The 22,470-nt window shown below is 41.0% G+C and overlaps 1 protein-coding gene across 1 annotated transcript in view; it reads left to right on the top strand.

Annotated features, from left to right (window-relative positions):
- eif2b3 (eukaryotic translation initiation factor 2B, subunit 3 gamma) overlaps positions 1–22,470 on the top strand; it is a 126,667-nt gene that overhangs the window by 29,967 nt on the left and 74,230 nt on the right. Inside the window, exons 2-3 of the mRNA XM_048602124.1 lie at positions 401–560; positions 6,338–6,449. Of these exons, the coding sequence (XP_048458081.1) occupies positions 401–560; positions 6,338–6,449 (272 nt within the window). The remainder of the gene's footprint in view (positions 1–400; positions 561–6,337; positions 6,450–22,470) is intronic.

Raw genomic sequence — 22,470 nt, 5'->3', positions numbered from 1 at the left:
CCAGCACCCTTAATCTTAAATCTATGCCCCACCACTGGTCATTGATCCCTCTACTAATTGTGAAGAGTTTCTTCCAATCTATCCTATCTATGCCCCTCCATTTTATACACTTAAGGTTCCCCATCAGCTTTCTCTGCTCTGAGGAAAATAGCCTAGCTTGTTTAACCTCTTTTCATAGCTGAATCAGGCCAGGCAACATTCTTGTGTATCTGTTTTGCCCCTTCTCTAGTGAAATTTTTCCTATAGTGTGCCAACTCTGTTCGTGTAGTCAGTGCCTTGACTGAATTTCTATTCTATCTTTTTTTCTTCTTTTGGTCCTTCCTAGTGTCAATTTCTGCAGTTTCTAGACAAAGCCAACATATTCAACAAAAAAATTGAAAAGTTGTTTTTCTTTTCACAGACCGACATTTTGGTAGTCAGTTGTGATCTCATTACTGATGCAGCTCTACATGAGGTGATAGACCTGTTCCGTGCATACGATGCCACAGTGTCGATGCTGATGCGTAAGGCACATGAGTTTACTGAACCTGTGCCAGGCCAGAAAGGGAAAAATAAAGAAGGTAAAGTTTTCTCAGGATGAAAAAATATGAGCAATTGATTCTTGAACATATCAGCAGGTGGTCTAGCATAAGTACACAGACCCATTGTGGAAGTCTGAACAATGTTGTATCAAAAATGTTATAGAATTGTCTGTGTACTCAAAAGTAATTATCTAATTCTTTCCTTGCCACCAGGTGTAAAACTGTTTGAGAAGATTTGTTCATTCCATGTTCTTTGTGGCTTCATTTCGATCACTAAAATAGAAATTCTCATTACATTTTCTCAGACTCGAAATATTAACTCTGTTTCTCTCTCGACAGAAAAAAATGCTAAGTTTCTCCCACACTTTCTTTTTGTTTCAGACTTCTAGCATCCACAGTGTTTTGTTTTTAGTTGAAGTTAATGAAGTACTTTTGGAATAAAGTCACTGATATTGCTGAAACTTTATCCTACACGGTTCGGAATAAATATGAATGCCATATTTCAAGTGATGGCAACAGTTTATGTTACAGGAGAAATAGATGAGTTGATTGGTTGGCAAATGGACTGTGACTGAGGCATTTCAAAAAAGCATACGGCTCTAACGCATTCCTTTTGTTTGCTCAAAATGAAACCTCCTGCATAGAATGAACCAAGCTTCACTCAATATCTTAAATTGCTGTTAGTGCAGTCATTAGCGATTTACTGACTGAACAATCATGGAATTACATCCAAGAGTTTTGTTTTGGATTTCGCAAGTGTGGATTGGTTGAGTGCTCTGCTTATTTCCAACAGCCAGAGAAACATGACTGACTTGATAGGCTGTATATTTCAATGATTGGCCAATTTTCCTGTCTTCGCACCAGCACTGAAATACGTAGAAAGAGCATCTTTTTGGACTGGCAGCAGCCACTTGTACTACCACTGTATATTAGTAGTGTAAAATGACTGACATAATGTGCTGTTCAAATTCAAAGTCATTAATGTAATGTAGCTGATTGCAGCTGTAAATTTTTGCCCAGTAAGGTCCAACAAACTGCAGTGAGAAAATTGGCCAGATAATCAGTTCTGGAGGTGTGGTTGGATAAATAATTGTAGGAAACTCGGAGAGCTCCATTGCTCAGATAGTACCATAGGATCTTTTACATCCATCTGAGGGTAACTGAGACCTTGGCTTAACATCTCATCTGAAAGGTATCAGTTCCAACCATGCAAGACTCCTTGGGTACTCTGATATAACAAGGTGTCGAGCTGGAGGAAGCATTTCTGAAGAAGGGTCCAGACCCGAAACATCAGCTTTCCTGGTCCAGACCCGAAACATCAGCTTTCCTGCTCCTCTGATGCTGCCTGGCCTGCTGTGTTCCTCCAGCTCGACACCTTGTTATCTCAGACTCCAGCAAGCATCGGCAGTTCCCACTATCTCCTTGGGTACTCTGATTTATCATCCCAGATGATATGCTTCAGTCTGTGCAATATCATTTGAATTCTGGATTTACAGAATGTTATCAGTGAACAAGATTGACAGTTATAGTTGAAGCCATTTGATTCATTTTAAGTTTGTTTTGTTCATTCATGGGATGTGGTTTTCACTGGCTAGGCCAGCATTAACTGTCCAGCCAATGTTGCTGGTGGGAAGGTGGTGGTGAGCTGCCTTCTTGAACTACTACAGTATACCTATTGTTGGAAATTGGGGACATCTTTAAAATTGAATTGTTTTATTATTCCATATTCAGTATTTTCTATATGCCCTCTGTGTTACAGCAGTGAGTAGCGTTCTACAAATATAAACCGATCTCTGGTATAAGATCAGCAAGGCCACCTATATTTGGAAGCACAGGAGGTGGGGGCGATACTAAATGAGTATTTTGCATCAGTGTTCACTGTGGAGAAGGATATGGAAGCTAGAGAACTTGGGAAAATAAATAGTGACATCTTGAAAAATGTCCATATTACAGAGGAGGAGGTGCTGAATGTCTTAAAACGCATAAAGGTGGATAAATCCCTGGAACCTGATCAGGTGTACCTTAGAACTTTGTGGGAAGCTAGGGAAGCGATCACTGGGCCCCATGCTGAGATATTTGTATCATCGATAGCCACAGGTGAGGTGCCGCAAAACTGGAAGTTGCCTAATATGGTGTCACTATTTAAGAAAGGTAGTAAGGAAAAGTCAGGGAACTATAGATTGGTGAGCCTGACATCATTAGTGGGCTAGTTGTTTAAGGGAATCCTGAGGGACAGGATTTACATGTATTTGGAAAGGAAAGGACTGATTAGCGACGTGCATGGGAAATCATGTCTCACTAGCTTAATTGAGTTTTTTGAAGAAGTAGCGAAGAGGATCGATGAAGGCGGAGTGGTGGACATGATCTATGTGGGCCCCAGTAAGATGTTTAACAAGGTTCCTCATGGTAGATTAGTTAGCAAGGTTAGATCATGTGGAACGTAGGGAGAACTCGGCATTTGGATACAGAACTGGCTCGAAGGTAGGAGACAGAAGGTGGTGGTTGAGGGTTGCTTTTCAGACTGGAGGCCTGTGATCAGTGATGCGCCACAAGGATTGGTGCTGGGTCCACTGCTTTTTGTAATTTGTATAAATGATTTGGGTGTGAACATAGGAGGTGTGGTAGTAAGTTTGCCGATGACAACAAAATTGGAGGTGTAGTGGGCAGCGAAGAACGTTACCTCAGAGCACAACGGGATCTTGATCAGATGGCCAGTGGCAGATGGAGTTTAATTTAGATAAATGTGAGATGCTGCATTTTGGAAAGGCAAATCAGGGCAGGACTGATACAATAATGGTAAGGTCCTGGAGAATGTTGCCAGACAAAGAGACCTCGGAGTTCTAGGATTTTGACCCAGTGACACTGAAGGAAGGCCGATATATTTCCAAGTCAGGATGGGTGACAGACTTGGAGGGGAACTTGCAGGTGGTGGTGTTTCCATATATCTGCTGCCCTAGTACTCCTAGATGGAAGTGTTCACGGGTTTGGAAGAAGCTGTTGAAGGACCCTTGGTGAATGTCATCATCCAGATATGTTTCTGCCCTGCATTACTGTACCCATTTATTTCATAAGTTATTTTTGGGGTTTTGCTTCTACAAACCAATTACATGTATTGAGAGTAATCAAGACTTGAAATGTTAGCTTGCTTTCTCTGCAGAGGTGCTGCCTGACCTGCTGTGATCCCCAGCATTTTTTGTTTTCAGTGCATGTATTCGTTTTGTGTAAAGAAATGTCTGATGTATATTATTGGCTTGAACCTGTGATCCTCATTCTACTCTCAAAAAATTAAAATAATTTCCAGATAAGCTCTTTCGAAGCTGTTACAATTCTCTAATACCTTCTTTCAATAATAAAGGGAAGATACTTCTCCAGTTTTTCTACCTAACTAGAATCACTAAGACTGGATCTCAACCATGCAGATGATTCTCTACACTGACCCTGATTTTTGAGTGTCTTTGTGTCACCAGGTGGACGTGTAAAGGTGTGGTCTTAGAGCACCATTCAGTTTGATAACACTTTGACCGCAATGATTTCAAGGAAAACCATCATCCTAGCAATTAAACTAAATGAAACTTTAACTTTTATTTCTATGAGACCTCATGATTCACTTAATCATTTCACATAAAAGTTATGGTTTTCAGGAATGCAATCACAATATTAAATAAGTTTACCTCTATTCCATTGATTTTTATGGTCATCCTCTCACCTTGCACTTTCTGTAAGCAAAAATTGCTACCTAAATCCTAACTCCATTGAAAAGAACAAAGGAGAAAGTGCATTTGCACCCCACCACCTTCAGGTTCCCTTCAAAGTCAAGATATCCTTGCTTGGCAATAAATTACCATTTCTTCACTTTTGTTGGATTAAAATCCTACCACTCCTACCTAACAGCAGTGTGGGTGATTTATTTATTAATTTATTGTCACGTGTACCTAAGTATAGTGGAAAGTTTTGTTTACAAGCAGTACAGGCAGATCATAGTAAGCAAGGGCATACAGATCATAGGGTGGAAAAGAAAATCTGGACAGAGGCATACAAGTTATATTGCACAGGGCATATGCTAGGCCTCATGGGTCCTGCTGGAAGCCAGTAGGTTTGTCCTGGGACTGCAAGTCCAGCATCGACAGTAGTCAGGCCTGGGTTACCGTCAGATCTCCAAACCTTTAAGTAAATTTTAAAGAATATTGCTAGTAATTTTACAGATTCAGAATTTAACTTTAAAAGTGTAGAACGGTTATTAGAAATGTTAGAATTAGATCTGCTGTGGGGAGCTCGCAAGGAGTTGCACGGTGTCGGCGCCATCTGTATATTCACAACATGGATTGCGACAGTTCAAGAAGGTGGCACAGCATTATCAGCTAAGAGCAATGAGGGATGGACAATAAATACCAGTATTCCATGAGTGAAGTTTTAAAAAATTAATTCACCCACCACTTCTCTGCCTGCTAGCCTCCTTTGGCACCTGGCCTGACGATGCCAATGCTTTGAAATTCTCCTCCTTTCAAATATTTCTTGGATTTGCCTGTACTGTCTCAGAACCATCCTTCAGATTTCCAAGAATTATGTGCTGCTTCAATATTGGCCTCTTGCACATCCCACTTTCCATCTCTGCAGTTGGCAATCATACCTTCAGCTCCCATTCCTAAACTTATCCAATACTGTTGTACAGATTGGGTATCCACTACAATCCAATTTATTTTGTTACATCCAAAGCCAAAAAGACCTAAAAACTGAAGGTCTTTTTGGTAGTGGACCCAAACAGACCTGTCGACACTATGTAGATCCATTCGGGTTAAGCAAAGCTTTTTTCCAAAGGGCCTGAACAGACCCAAACAGACCCAAATGTAGTGAGTGCAAAAAATGAGCATATCTTTTATCTCAAACCCTGTTGATCCCAAGGCATTCAAATGAGGGATTCCCAATCTGTTGTCCTAAATTGGACTATTCTGTTGCAGTTCCGTCTGGAAACAGATCCTCTCAAGGTTACTTCCATATGTGTTACATTTTTAAGATGTTTACATTTATTGCTACTCTTAATCCCTCCCTTGTTGCAGTCTGAACTGCCTAGTTGAGGATCAGATTACTTTGTACAATTCCTATCCGGTGATGTCATTTGGGAGTACTGCCCACTGTTCACACTCATGATGTCATTGTTGCATGATGTTTGGACATAAGATACCTATAGCACATATCAATATTTGTGTACATACCTTCCTTTACATTACTTGAATATATTAATTTGGATGACTTCCGTTACTATTCTTGGCATCAAGTAAATCATGGACAGGAAAAGACTGTATGATCCATCAAGCCTGTCTTTCTCTCAGTCATGATGCAGTATAGTCTTGTGAAAGGCATAAGTAAACTTAAAAAATCTCAGGACAATACAAGAAGAAAAAAAATCTGAAATACTCACCTCTGACCATGCTTTTATATTACCTTGAATTATTTACAGAGTACATGTATGAAATTTGTGCCATAGATTTACAACCATCTGCAAAATGAAATCTCCTAACAGCACTGTCTTTGCAAAATTTGCACATGACCTCTGAGCTTTCCTAATCTATCACTGATAACCCAATGTACTCTTTTTAACTATCTTAAAGTTCTGTGAGATCTCCATGGAACTTAGGCATTTCTACTATTAATATAACTGGCATTTTCAAGCCTATATGAGTAACAAAGGTTGTTCAAATTAGAAATCATTCTTGTGGCCCTCCTCTGAATCATTTCTGAAGCCTCTACATCACCCAGAAGTATTGAATGATGTAGCTGAAATGACAAGATTTGTTTTTTTCTTTGGTTGATGTGCACAGCCGAACAAAGGGACTTTGTTGGAGTTGATGACACGTGCAAACGTCTACTTTTCATGGCTAACGAAGCTGACTTGGATGACGAGCTTGTCATTAAGAAGTCCTTGATGCAGAAGTAAGTAATTACAGCACTTTTTCTATTCTGTTTCTTTATTTCTTTAAACCAAGTACTAATAGGTTCAAATAAATGTGGACTAATAACATGTGACATGCCTGCATTTACTCTCGACAAGAAAAATTTGATCTCTTCCTGTTGGGAAAATTGAATTCTACATAAATCACTTAATGGTTTGATCATCTCCCATCAAACAGGATAGTTCCTTGGCTACTGAAAGAGAAAATTAGATGAGAAAACTAAATTGAAAGCAGCATGGCATGAAATGGTTACTGTGCCAGTAAGGTGAGAGAGTACCTTTAAAATCAACGAGAAATTGACACTTACTCCTTAAAGAAACTGCCCTTAAAACAATCAGGATTGAGTGAAACATCGATACATGCCAAGTGAGCAAAATTAAAGTAAAAGAAGGAAAAAAACTTGGATTTGGATGATTAATGTATGAGAAATAAGAACACCTAGTAAGAAGTATCTTAAAGATGGATGTTGGGAAGTTAGCATTGTAACCGCAGCTGCAGGACTGTGAGATGATATGGAGTCATAGAGCACACAGCACGGATGCAGGCCCTCCGACCCGACTCGCCCATGTTGATCAGGTTTCCTAAACTTGAACTAGTCCTATTTGCCTGCGTTTAGCCCATATCCCTCTGAATCTTACCTATTCATATACGTATCCAAAAGTCTTTTAAATGTTGTAATATCACCCACCTCTACCATTTCCTCTGGCAGCTCATTCCATATATGCATCACACTCTGTGTGAAAGCTCTCTGTGTGCCCCTCAGGTTCTTTTTAAATCTTTACCCTCTCACCTTAAACCTATGCCCTCTCATTTTCAACTCCCCTGCCCTAGGGAAAAGACAGTGGCTATTCACTTTATTTATGTTACTCATGATTTTATAAACCTCTAAGTTCACCCCTCAGCCTTTACTCTTAAAGTTCTGAAGATCCCTGGATCTGAAATATTTGATTTCTGTCCACAGAAGCTGCAAAACCTGCTGAGTTTCTCCAGCTATTTCTGTTTTTGCTTAGATTTATTACAGTCAGCCTTTTGATTCTGTCAGATTTAATATTCATTTGGCCAGTTTATTATCATGGAAGCTATATCAAAACAAATCTAGTTCTTACAACTAGACTATTGGTCCTATACTTCACTGACATTGCTTCGTTACTACTGTTCTGTGGCAGACTGGATGCATTGTGAAGGGAGAATAGCATTTACAAATGAGTACTGTGGGTCCAGCAGTGCCAGCCTGAATACAGCTTTGTTCCCCTAAATCCATGCATGACCATCCATATTTTTACAAGCTTTTCATAAACCAGCTCATTCACAGGTTGTAAAGAAAAAAAAAAAAAATCTTTGAAAGATCCATGCTTGCTTTTCCAGATGGGATGACATTGGCTGTACGTTATTTTTTTAAAGGCAACATACAGAGGAACCACATCCTACTAAGCTAGAATTGTTTATGTTTTAATGTATACAAATATACACAAGTGTACAAAAACTGACAGTTTACCCTATTTACTGGATGATTGCTTTGAGTGCATAATGATTTTGGCTTTAGAGCAATAATTCTAACACTTCACTGCTCAAGGCACCTTTCAAGAATGTTGAACAATTTATCTTTCAATGCTGGTGTCAAAAGGTGCAAGCATGTAATTCACATGCTGTCAGTAAGACACAGGGTACCAGATCGGAGGGCATTTAAGTGCTCACCATTTTTTTATGGGACTGAATATATGGACTAAAGATTTTACAGAATCTCAGAATTGTTGCGGTGCAGAATGAGGCCTTTCAGCCCATCATGTCTGCACCAGCTTCCGAGCATTTCAACTTAGTGTCCAGCCCCAACATTATTTCTATTTAAATAAACATTTACTACCCTCTTTACAGCCTCAATTGAAATTGCCTCCACTGCAATTCCAGGCAACGTTTTCCAAAGCCGTGACCGCTGATTGTGTGAAACGTTTTTCTCACTTCGCACTTCCTTCTTTTGCAAAACATTTCAAAACTGTGCCCTCTGGTTCTTCATCATTTTATGGGTAGCAACAGTTTGTCCCTCTTGACCCTATACAGACTGCTTATGCTTTTGAAAACCTTGATCAGATCTCTCAGCCTTTTCCTCTCTGTGTGCAACAGTCCCAACTTCTCCAGTCTGTCTTCATAACTGCAGTTTCTTATTCCTGGAAATATTCTTCTAAACCTCTGCTGTACTCTTGCCAATGCTACACATTGTTTCTAAAGTGTGGCAGCCAGAATGGCACGCAGTGCTACAGCTGAGGTCTAAATAGTGTCCTAAGCAAGCTCAGCATGATCTCCCTGCACTTATCCTCTCTGTCCTTGTTAATAAAACTTTGAATACTGTGTTTGCTTCAGTTGGTTCCTTCACTCATCCTGCTACCTTTGATGACTAATGCTCCTGTACACCCCTTAGATTAGTACTTTTTTATTTTATACAGTCTCTCCATTTTCTTTGAACCAAAGTTCTCCCCTCATACTATCTGCATTGAACTTCATCTGTTGTCTACCCGTGCACTCCACCAAGTTTCCAATGCCCTTCTTTCTACACTCCTTCCTCACAATTTACAGTTCTGCCAAGTCTTATACTATCTGTGTACTTTGAAATTATCCCTTGCAAGATCTAGATTGTTTACATATGTCGGAAAAGGCAAGAGTCCCAATGCTAACTCCTGAGGATGTCAACTGCAAACCTTTCTTCAGCCCGAAGATTACCCATTATCTGTTATTCTGTTTATTAACCCTCAGCCAATTTTGTATCCACATTGCTTAATGTTCTTTTTATTCCACAAACTGACACTTTCCTAACAATTCTATCATTGCAACTTATTAAAACACTTTCTGGAAGTCTCTGTACACCACATTAACAGTATTGCTCTCATCAACAATCTCTGTTACCTGTTCAGAAAACTGCAGTAAATTAGACAATTTTCCTTTAACAAATCCACCCTGTCTGTCTTTACTTAACCCATGTTTGTCCATATTACTGTTAATTTATCCCAAATAATTGTTTCTAGAAGTTTCCCTACTACCAAAGTTAACTCAAATTATAGCCTGCTTCCGATGGGCTAGAATTATGATTTACTCATTTATTATCATATGTACCAAAGTACAGTCAAAAGCTTTGTTTACGAGCAGTACAGGCAGATCATAATAAGCAAGGATGTACAGATCAAAAAACTTAGAGGCATACAGGTTACATTGCATAGGGCATGCGCTAGGTGAGATCAATGTTAGCAGTTCTGAAGAAGGGTCACCGGACCCGAAACGTTAACTCTGTTTTCTCCTCCACAGATGCTGCCAGACCTGCTGAGCTTTTCCAGCAACTTTGTTTTTGTTCAATGTTAGCAAGATCAGCTTTATTTGAGGCTAGAGAGTCCATTCATCAGTCTAATAATGGTCGGGAAGAAGCTGTTCGTAAACCTGCTGGTGCACGTGTTCAGGCTTCTGTATCTTCTGCCTGATAGAAGAGGTTGTTGGGGATCATTACTGGTGTGTGATGGGTCTTTGATGGTAGCCTTTCCGTGGCAATGAGCCACATAAATGGAGTCCATGGATGGAAGGCTGGCTTCTATGATGGTCTGTGCTGTGCACACCACCTTCTATAATTTCTTACGGTCCTGGGCAGAGCAGTTGCCATAGCAGGCAGTTATACTCCCAGACAGTATGCTTTCAGTGGTGCATCTTTGGAAGTTGGTGAGGGTCTTTATGGACATGCCAAATTTCCTGAGCCGCCTGAGGAAGAGGCGGCGTTGTTGTGCCTTCTTGACTGTCATATCTACGTGGGAAGTCCAGGACAGGTCGTCGGTTATCATCACTCTGAGAAACTTGATGCTCTCCACCTTCTCAATTTAAGTTCCATTGATGTAGATGGGGGCGTGTTCTCCTCCTTTCTTTCTGAAGTCAATGATCAGTTCTTTAGTTTTGCTGACGTTGAGAGAGAGGTTGTTTTCATTGCACCATGTCACCAAGCCTTCTACCTCCTCCTATATTTTGACTCATCATTGTTAGATATCTGTCCAACTACGTTGGTGTCATCAGCGAACTTATAGATGACATTCGTTTGGAATTTGGCAACACAGTTATGGGTGTACAGGGAGTACCTAGGGGGCTGAGGACGCATCCTTGGGGGGCTCTAATCTTGAGTGTTATTGTGGCGGAGGTGCAATTACGTATCTTCACTGATTGCAGTCTGTGGGTCAGAAAGCGGAGGATCCAGTTGTAGAAGGCAGAGCCGAGACCCGGGTCACGCAGTTTTGAGATCAGTCTGGAGGGGATAATGGTGTTGGAGGCGGAGCTCTAGTCAATGAACAGGAGTCTGATGTAGGTGTCCTTGTTGTCCAGATGGTGCAGGGTTAGGGATATAACATCCGCTGTGGACCTGTTACGTTGGTAGGCAAATTGTAAGGGATCAAGGTGGGCTGGGAGACTGGAGTTGATGTGCGCCATGACCAGTCTCTCGAAGCACTTCATGATTATTGAGGTCAGAGCCACTGGGCAGTAGTCATTAAGTCACATTGCATGTGGTTTCTTAGGTACGGGGATGATGGTGGACTTCTTGAGGCAGGTGGGGACTTCGGCTTGTAGGAGGGAGAGGTTGAAGATGTTGGTGAATACCTCTGTCACTTGGTCCGCACAGGATCTGAGTGCTCGGCCCAGGATACGGTCTGGGCCCGTCACTTTCCTTGAGTTGACTCCCAGGAAGACTGATCTGATGTCTGCAGCGGTGATGGAAGGAACAGGTGTGTCTGGGGCTGTCGGGACAGGTGTCACCGTGCCACTGGTATTCTGCTGAAATCAAGCATACAAAGCATTGAGCCTGTCAGGGAGGGATGTGTCTTTGTCCGCTATCTTGCTGTGCTTCATCTTATATCATGTAATGTTGTTTAGGCCTTGCCATAGGTGGCGGGAGTCTATTTGGTAGGTTTGGGCCTCTAGGTTTGGTACTGCCTCTTGGCCTCCCCGATGGCTTGGCGGAGGTCATATCTAGATTTGTTGTATTGGTCTCAGCCACCCGAATTGAATGCTGCACGTCTGGTCTTCAGTAGGCAGTGGATTTCATGGACACCTGTCTGCTGTTTGATCTCGAATATAGTGCATAAGATGTTCATCAATAAAAGTGCAACTAATTCTGAATCATGTTTTAGCATTGTATTGTTTGGAGCCCAGCTGATGTTCTTACTAAACAAGGCAGATCCCAGACAGAAACCTGGCTTAGTAGATCATCTTTTGATTTGTTTTGGCTTTAACAAAGTGAGCTCTCACTGAAACATAAGCATGCATTGCTGCAGATTTTGCTGTAATAATAAAGCACAATTTTATTAACAGAAGAAATGAAGAAACACTAAAATAAGCAAAACCATCTACTCATGATACAAGCACAAAAGTTTTTAAACAAACGATAACAGTAATCCTATTAATCCCAAATATACCTTTTATAAATCATAAAGTAATAAAATAGCTCCTATCTAGTACCCAAAACACAGTCCTGGTACAGTATCCAAAAACACCACTTGTACAATACTCTCACCAGGGTTCCTGAATCTAACACTTTGGTATATTTAAGTCTCTTCACTTTTTAGACTGGAACTGCAGATCGCTTCTTCCTGAAGTTATCACGCACCTACTTCAATGTACTCAGATTTAAATAACTTCTCCAGTGTTTTATCCCAACACTTTTGGTCGAGGGCTAACACTAATTATTTACTGTAGTTCACTAAATATCCTTGCCTTCTCAAGGACAATGGACTGCAGCATCTTGTTTTCCAATGACTTCATAGAACTGCTCCAAACTCAAAGAAAAAAACTGAAACCGGAAGTCTTCTGCCCAAGTTATTGGTAGTTCTCTTAATCTTGTAATTCGCAGCTTCCAGAAGCCTTTAACAAACATTGAGTTCCCGTACTTTCCCTTGCTGGGTCGTGAAACAAACTATTAAACAAAAAAAAATGTATTAGCGGAGCACACAAACCCATTCACTCTAAAGCATCAAAAACTGTTTTAAAAGAAATCACCATGGCCACAGAAATACTTAAAAAGTTAGTTGTTATCTTGAGACATAATAACCCAATGATTACTAGCTCAAAATTACAATAATTCCATCATTTACGTCATAACATCATCTCACCATCGTTTCTTCCAGTTCTTCTGTAATCACTGCCATTTTGTTTCTTTCCTTCGAGATTATTAGTGAAACAGTTGAAGATTGTGTGATTATCTGGTAACTTTCTACTCCCTTTCATTTGTACCTGTTATTTGTTTCGGAATCTTTTAAGCTAAAATCTAATTTTCTATACTTAAACTGCCATTTTGTAATTATTACTTCAGATCTTTGGTTTACTAGTTCAATAAAATAATCTTTTCACTATGGTATCCAATCACCAATGTTTTTCACCCAGAAAATATATCCATTGAGGTCTGTGTGGGGGAATATGTGTGTTACCTGGGTTGTGTCTAATGCTTTGAGCTGCTATATGCTCTGGAGTGTTCTGCATTTTCAGTAAACCTCTTCTGATGCACCATCCTGTTCAACTCCATTACAAATCTGTTAGATTCTCAAAAAAAAATTTATCTGATCATTAATCATTCAACTCTGATTTACTGTCCAAACAAGCTGTTGTAGGTAGTTTGTTATCCAACTTTCTAACCCTGATGCTCAAGGAAGCAAAAACAGGTATGCAAGAGCTGCTCTTTGAAGGTATTTACTTTTTGGTAGTGTGTATTTCCTGTGAAAACAGCATCGCATTTTTCTGCATATCCAATCTGTGTAGTTCTGTCACTAGGTTTTTTGATGGAATCCACAAGATTAGGTATTCACTGGTTAGGTTTTCAAGGTTGGTCATTTTTATGTATCATTGTTGCTTTGTGGAAATCTGCCCCAAGAAGAAAATAACATTAGTTACAACTAAGCACTTTAGGAAATAATGAAATTGAATGTAATGAGTGAATTTTATCTTAAGATCTAAGTATGCGAATACTTTTGCAGTTTTAACATGGGTTGTATAAAACGTACACTACACATTTTGCATTCCTGTTGATGCCACGAAATTTGAAGTGTGCTGGGGTTCCCGCCTTTTTAGCAGTTCTCTGTTATATCACCCACAGACCCATCACGTTTATACTAATGATTCTGAATTTTCTCACTCTCTGCCACCAGCACTGGCTAGAAAGTTATCAATATACTATCATCTGTCTGTCATTAACTTATCGCATCACCTTGGCTATATGTTCAGGTTCAGTGTCAGCAAAACAAAAATCAGTTATGACATGAAAACAGAAATTGCTGAAAAAACTCAGCAGGTCTGGCAGCATCTGCGGACAGAAATCAGAGTTAACGTTTCAGGTCCAGTGACTCTTCTTCATAACTGATTTCTGAGTTCTTCATTAGCTCTGAAGAAGGGTCATTGGACCCAAAATGTTAACTCTGATTTCTCTCCACAGATGTTGCCAGACCTGCTGAGTTTTTCTAGAAATTCTGTTTTTGTTTCTGATTTCCAGCATCCATAGTTCTTACGGTTTTTTAAAAAATCAGTTGTGTCATCCATTGAAGTCTGTAATTGTTTGTGTTGATAGGATTAAATGATCCTCGAACTTAGCAACGGCTTGACTTGCTCACGTGCAAAAGCTGTATTTTTTTTACTACTTCTGGATCGTACCTGCTTGACTTTATCTTTCCCAGTTGACTACTGTGATCTAAGTTAATGCCTTCAATATGTTAAGGATTGAATTCTTGAATATCTTTCTCGTGTTTCCACTCCCGTATACTTTTTTGCTTTTGCTCATGTTCTGTGTCCAAGTGCAGGTTCTTGGTGATTATTTGCTAAACCATGGCAGATTGCCATGATTTCTTTTACTGTGGTTAGTGTGTGGAGGCAGGTCCCAAGTTCAAACTTTATATCCCAAGTGTGCCAAGCTCCACTACTTTAATTTTAACCTTCTTATTTTCTCACCCACTGTGGTGTTGCCTTTCGTGCTTAAATAAACTTCCTCACAGCAAAAGAATGAGGCTATGTTAAATAATTTCAGGTTACCTTTTTTTTTCCAACCACACACGTAGCATAGTTTTAGAATTAGATTTTAAACTGACTCCAGAATTCAGTCATTGAGATTTGCTTTAGGGAGACTATCTCACATCACTAGGGATAAAGAGAATGTACTCATGATGATGTGACAAGTGGAGTTCCCTGGGGATTTGTACTGGGACATCAGCTTTTCATCATATTGTACTTGTTTTGGACAAAAAGGAACAGAAAAGTTTCTGTCTAAATTGGGGAGAGTTGTGTGGATAGGACCAAAAAGTGAATCGGCGAGTAGAAATGGCAAGTGGAATTCAATGTAGAGAAAGCATGAGGTCATCACTGTAGATCTAAGCAAGATATACTGTTTTGGTTTCGGTGTCGATGTGCACTAGCTCGTTATACTGGTACAAATGCAGGGACCTTTTGTGCCACAGTGGTAGTGTCTCATCATCTGAATCAGAAGGTTCAGGTTCAAGTCCCATGTGCACCTGAAGTGTTTCACAGCACATCTGAGAAGGCTGATTTAAAAGATCTACACATACAAATGGAATTATGGTCTTTATATCAAACACATCGGAAGTGACAAGTCACAAGTGATGCTTCAGCTGCACTGAGCCATAGAATCATACTGTACAGAAGAGGCCCCTTGGCTCATTGAGACCGTACAGCCAAGAAGCACGACTAGTTACACTAGCCCCACTTTCCTGCAGTAGGCCGATACCCTTCAAGTGCTATTCCAAGTACTTTTTTAAAGGTTGTGAGGTTTTCTGTTTTAATTACAGTCCTAGGCAGTGCATTCCAGACCTTCTCCACCCTCTGGGTAGGAAATTCTTTCCTCAAATCTTCTCTAAATCTGCCTTAAATTTTAAAATTGTGCTCCCTTGTTAATGACCCTTTGACTAAGAGGAACAGCTACTTTCTATTCATCCTGTCCATGCCCCACATAACCCTATACAGTTAGACATAGACATAGACTTAGAACAGTACAGGCCCTTTGGCCCACGATGTTGTGCCGACCTTTTGCCCGAAACCTAAGGTCTATCTAACCTCCACCACTACCTTATACTATCATCCATATGCCTGTCTAATAGCCGCTTAAATGCCCTTAATGAGGCCGACTCCACTACCCTCCCAGCAATGCATTCCACGTCCCTACCATGCTCTGAGTAAAGAACCTACCTCTGACATCTCCCCGATATCTACCTCCTTTCACTTTAAAACTATGTCGCCTCGTAAAAGCTACCTCCACCCTAGGAAAATGTCTCTGGCTGTCTACTCTATCTATACCTCTGATCATTTTGTACACCTCTATCAAGTCACCTCTCATCCTTCGTCGTTCTAAAGAGAAAAGCCCTAGCTCTCTCCGCCTTTCCTCGTAAGACCTTCCCTCCATTCCAGGCAACATCCTGGTAAATCTCCTCTGCACCTTTTCCAACGCTTCCACATCTTTCCCGTAATGAGGCAACCAGAATTGGACACAATACTCCAGATGTGGCCAAACCAAGGTTTTGTATAGCTGGAGCATAACTTCACGGCTCTTGAACTCAATCCCTCTATTAATGAAAGCTAACCCACCATACGCCTTCTTAACAACTCTATCCACCTGGGTGGCAGCTTTCAGGGAACTGTGAACATGAACCCCAAGATCCCTCTGCTCGTCCACACTGCCAAGAATCTTTCCGTTAACCCTGTATTCTGCTTTCAAGTTTGTCCTTCCAAAATGAATCACCTCACACTTTTCAGGGTTAAACTCCATCTGCCACTTCTCAACCCAACTCTGCATCCTATCAATGTCCCTTTGTAACCTAGAACAGCCCTCCGCACTGTTCACAATGTGACCCACCTTCGTATCGTCCGCGAACTTACTAATCCACCCTTCCACTCCTACATCCAAATCATTTACAAAAATCACAAACAGATGAGGACCCAGAACAGATCCTTGTGGTACACCACTCGTAACTGAGCACCATGTTGAATATTTTCCGCCCACTACCACCCTTTGTCTTCTAAGGGTCAGCCAATTCTGAATCCAATCTGCCACATTTCCCCTATCCCATGCCTCCTTACCTTCTGCATGAGCCTACCATGGGGAACCTTATCAAACGCCTTACTTAAATCCATGTATACCACATCCACGGCTCACCTTTATCCACGTGTTTGGTCACCTCTTCAAAGAATTCAATAAGGTTTGTGAGGCATGATCTACCCCTCACAAATCCATACTGACTATCACGAATCAAACTGTGCCTTTCCAAGTGATCATAAATCCTGTCTCTCAGAGCCCTTTCCAATAATTTGCCCACCACTGACGTAAGACTAACTGGTCTGTAATTTCCGGGGTTATCCCTGTTCCCTTTTTTTGAACAAGGGAATGACGTTTGCCTCTTTCCAATCTTCCGGCACTATACCTGTGGACAGTGAGGACGAAAAGATCTACCAGGCACCCCGTCAACATTCTCTGCTCCAAAGAAAAGCACCTGAGCTTATCCACTCTCTTTTCTTAGCTGAGTGCTCCATCCCAGGCAACATCCTGGTGAATCTCCTTTGCACCCCCTGTAGTGCAATCACATTCTTCTTATAGTGTGGTGACCTAGCACTGCACACAATATTCCAGCTGTGGCTGACCCAAAGTACTGTACAGCTGTAGCAAGAGCTCCCTGCTGTTAGAATCTATGCCATGATTGATAAAGCCAAGCATCCCGTAGACCTTCTTAACTACCATATTAACCTGTCTGGCCACCTTCAAAGATCTGTGGACAAGGTCCCTCTGTTTCTCTGAACTTCCTAGTGTCTTGCTGTTCATTGAGTACTTGTTCTTTCTTCCAAAATACATTGTCTCACTCTTATGAGGATTAAATTCCATGTGCCGCTAATCTGCCCATCTCATCAAACCATTTATGTTCTCCTGCAACCTAGCACGTTCCTCCTCAATGTCATCCACCCAGCCAGTCTTTGTGTCATCTGCAGTCTTACTTATCATCCTTCCCTGCACATTCTCATCTCCATCATTTATGAATATTGCAAACAATAAAGGACCCAGCACTGACCTCCGTGGAATGTCACTGCACATCATGCTCCAGTTAAGCCAACAGCGATCTGAAACACACGCAAACAGAAATTGCTGGAGAAACTCAGCAGGTCTGACATCATTTGTGGAAACAAAAGCAAGTTAACTTTGACATTTCTAGAAGTGAAGAAGGATCTCTTCCGGGGAGGGATCCCTACACAGATCCGTCAGCAATCTCTCATCACTTAGGTAATGTGCTTCTTTACTTTTATTGCTAAAATAGGACAATTTCAAATTTTCCCACAATATACATGTGTTTCTTCAATTCGAATTGGCTTTAACGCGATTGAAGAATTTAGACCGCTATTTGTAGAATGCGAACTTTCCTTTCCTGTATAGGCTATAACACGATTCCAGCCCCATTAGTTTAAATGGTGCGGCTGTTGCACGATTTTCTTCTAACGTGAGAACGGAACTATTGTATTATATCAGACCTGACTGTATTTTCCATTTGGCAAACCTTTGCACAGCACCTCAGCACATCTATGTACCATTGTAGGTCCTTATACCCTTTCCACAACCTACATTTCTGTCTATTTTGTGTCATTATCTGGAGTACTCTTCGATTTTTGGGTACCGAATCATAGGAAAGATATAAAAGCAAGTTCAGCGAATGTTTGAAATATGAAATCAAAACAGAAGGTGCTGGGGATACGCAGCAGGTCAGAGAGCATCCAATTATTGACCCAGTAGTATAATTCTTCTCCATAGGTGCTGCCTGACCTGATGAGCCTTTCCAGTATTTTATGTATCTATCTTAGGACAGAAGCCAGTACATGTCATAGAATTCATAGAATCCCTGCAGTGTGGAAACAGGCCATTCAGCCCGACAAGTCCACGTCAACTTTTTTTTCCCCTCTATTTATTCACAGGATGAGGGCATTGTTGGCTAGGCCAGCATACATTGCCTATCCCTAATTGCCCAGAGGGGGATTATGAATCAACCATATTGCAGTGGGTCTAGAGTCACACGTAGGCCAGACCAGGTAAGGATGGCAGTTTCCTTCCCTAAAGGATATTAGTGAACCAGCATTTGGCAATGGATTCATGGTCATTAGACTCCTAATTTCAGGTATTTATTGAATTCAAATTCCACCATCTGCCATGGTGGGATTCAAACCCAGATCCCCAGAACATTACCTGGGTCTCTGGATTAACAATCCAGCGATAATACCACCAGGCCATTGCCTCCCCTTATGCTCCAAAGAGCATCCCACCCAGACTCGACCCCTACCCAGTCCCTGTAACCCTGCATTTCCCATGGCTAATCCACTGAACCTTCACATCCCATGGACACTATGGACAATTTAGCATGGCCAATCCACCTGCAGGTCTTTGGAGACCATGCAGACAAGGAGAGAATGTGCAAACTCCACACAGGCAGTCGCCTGATGTTGAAATTGAACCCAGGTCCCTGGTGCTGTGAGGCAGCAGTGCTAATCACTGAGCCACTACGCCACCCAATCCTTCAGTTTATCCTAAACAATTCATGAGAACAGTTTGCATCCCCTTGAATTGAAATAATGGAGAAGTAATCCAATTGAGTTATCTGTGGTCACTCACCTTCTCCATCTGTCTGCCCCTTCAGTTGCTCAGCCAGCCATCCCTGACGCGTTCACTCCTCACCTGGTCTTGAGGTTGTACTGGCCTTTGTGGCCCATAGGCTGCATGTTAGACAAGCCTACTCCTTTGTTCATTTTTAAAATTTAGAACGGAATTGTCAAGAACTTGCTTTTTAAAAAATGCCTATTTTTACACATTTTCATTGTATCTTTCATTTAATCCATTTTTTCACTTTTATGTCATTTTTTTCAGCCTGGTTTAGTTTTCCTCAGACTCTACATTAATTGTTTGAGGTCATACATGGTTGTTAGACAGATCCCAAATGCTGTCCTGTTTCCTATTTCCCACTTGTAACAACTCTTGGTGAAAAAGCTGTCAGGAATGAAATGGGAAAGTTCAAGTCTAATGAACAGTGGTGGTGTTTGTTCTCTGGCTACAGCAAATTATGGCCTGTTGCCTTTTTCAATTATGTGTATAATTTCAGTTCATCACGGAGTGCTCTAGTACTAATGGCCTGATGATCTGTTCCTTCAAAAAAAGGCCACATCTATGGATTGATAGTTGTTCACGTTAGTATTCTTTCATTTTTGAAAGCATTGTTTGTTATATTTTTATCTTGTGACAAATGAAAAATATAAATAAAATACCCTTCTGGACAGAACATAGTGCGGCTCAATTTTGATGTCTCTGCATTAATGTTTTGGTTTTAAGACACAAATGGAAAACTGAATGGTATGCTGAGGTTAAAGAGTAGATTGTTTTGTTGGAGAGGTTATCAGTGTTTGTGAGAAGCATCCGTACTACATGCCTTATTGTACATATGTTAGTCGTCAGTGTCTGTATAAAATGACATAATCTTTGCCTTCCCAGCTAGCAATTCAATTTTCCTTATAGCATTCTCATGCTTCAAACCTTTTAACTAAAATTAATAAAGTTTCAAACTGATTTGTAAAAATACCTGTTTATCTTCTGCCTGCAGCATTTTTTGGGGAATTGCATATTAATTTAGATAAATGCGAGGTGTAACTTTATGTTAAGGCAAATCAGGGCAGGTCTTATACACTTAAGGGTAGGGTCTGGGGCGTGTCGCCAAGCAAAGAAACCTTCGGGTGCAGGTTCGTAGTTCGTTGAAAGTACAGTCGCAGGTAGACAGGGTAGTGAAGAAGGCATTTGGTACGCTGCCTTTATTGGTCAGTGTGTCGAGTACAGGAGTTGGGATGTTATTTTGTGGCTGTACAGGACATTGGGTAGGCCACTTTTGGAATACTGTGTTAATTTCTGGTCGCCCTGCTGTATGAAAGATGTTGTTAAACTTTTGAGAGGGTGTGGAAAAGATTTACAAGGACGTTGCCAGGGTTGGAGGGTTTGAGCTATAGGGAGAGGCTGAATAGACTGGGGCTATTTTCCTTGGACATCAGAGGCTGAGGAGTGAACTTAGAGGCTTATAAAATAATGAAGGGTAGGAGAGTCCAAAACTAGGTGAGAGGGGAAAGATTTAAAAAGGACCTAAGGGGCAACTTTTTCACACAGAGGGTGTTGTTTGTATGGAATGAGATACCCGAGGAAGTGGAGGAGACTTAAAACATTTAAAAGGTATCTGGATGAGTACATGAATAGGAAGGGTTTTAAGGGATTACAGGCCAAATGCTGACAAATGGGACTAGATTAATTTAGGATATCTGGTTGGTGTGGCCTAGTCGAACTGAAGGGTCCGTTTCCGTGCTGTACAACTCTATATTATTGCAGTAATGTGTTACATCAGATGATCAGTTTCAGATTTGTCTTTATCAATGTTATGCTATTTTATGCTCCCGCTACTTTCATGTACCATCTAGGACACATAGCATTCCTCAGTCAAATTTCAAGCAGAATATATTCCCAAAGCTAGAGCAATGTTGCCTGTTAAACATTTTATGCTGCTTTTTATGCATGGTAATGGATTAATTCTGCTCATTATTCCTGCTCCAGACAGCCTGGTTGAGATCAAGGAACCCACCATATGGGAACTATGAGCTAACATGCACAGTCAACCAATTGTCTCTGATGCACTGCACCAAAAACCACTGCATTACCTTGATCTTTTTATTATTTTTTCTTTAAATTTGGTGTACAAAATAGTTTGAATCAGAGATACTTTAATCTTGATATTAAAAGCAAAAATGTGTTTCAGTGGTCCGTATGTTACACAAACCAGAAATAATACGTAGAATTATAGAGATCTACAGCACTGAAAAAGACTCTTCGGCCCATTGTGTCCGCGCCAATCAAAAACAACTGTAACTATTTCAAGCCGATTTTTCAGCACTTGGCTCATAGCCTTGTATGCTTTGGCATCACAGTACACATCTAAATATTTCTGAAATGTTATGAGGATTTCTGTTTCTACCACCCTTACAGGCAGAGAGTTTCAGATTCCCACCACCCTCTTGGTGAATAAGTTTTTCCTCATATCTTCCCTCGACCGTCTGCCTCTTACTTTAAATCTGTTCCATCTGGTCATTGATTCTTGTATCAAGGAGATAGGGTAGATAGGAAAAAAAACCTATCAATGCACCTCATAATGTTTTACACCTCAATCACGTTTTCTGCTGGAAGGAAAACAATGCTAATCTGTCCAGTCTCTCTTCATAACTGAAACTGTCCAGCCCAGGCAATATCCTTGGAAGTCGCCTCTGCACCCTCTCCACTGTTGCAATATCTGACCTATGATATGGATTTCAGAACTGCACACAATATCTTGGCTGGGGCTTAACCAATGTTTTATACAGTTCCGGGGTGGCACAGTGGTTCAGTGGTTAGCATTGCCGCCACACAGCACCAGGGACCCAGGTTTGATTCCACCCTTGGGCTACTGTCTGTGTACAGTTTCACATTCTCCCAGTGTCTGTGTAGCTTTCCTCCGAGTGCTCTGGTTTTCTCCCCCTGTCCAGAGGTGTGCAGGTTAGGTGGATTGGCCATGCTAAATTGCCCATAGTGACCAGGGATGTGCAGGCTAAGTGGATTAGCCTGGGAAATAGGGTGAGGGGGGTGGGTCTGGATGGGATGCTCTTCACAGGGTTGGTGTGGGCTAGATGGGCCAAATGCCCTGCTTTCACACTGTAGGGATTCTACGAATCTATGATTCTATAACTTGTCAGCTCTTAAACTCTATGCCTTGGCTAATAAAGGCAACTATACCATATAACCGAAAGAACTGCGGTTGCTGTAAATCAGGAACAAAAACAAAGTTGCTGGAAAAGCTCAGCAGGTCTGGCAGTATCTGTGAAGGAAAAAACAGAGTTAACGTTTCGGGTCCGGTGACCCTTCGGACCCGAAACGTTAACTCTGTTTTTTTCCTTCACAAATACTGCTAGACCTG

Source organism: Rhincodon typus, chromosome 10, assembly GCF_021869965.1.
Source record: "Rhincodon typus isolate 14 chromosome 10, sRhiTyp1.1, whole genome shotgun sequence".
NCBI classification, from domain to species: Eukaryota; Metazoa; Chordata; class Chondrichthyes; order Orectolobiformes; family Rhincodontidae; genus Rhincodon; species Rhincodon typus.
The sequence above is the reverse complement of the archived record's forward strand: the minus strand, read 5'-3'. Positions and strand labels throughout refer to the sequence as shown.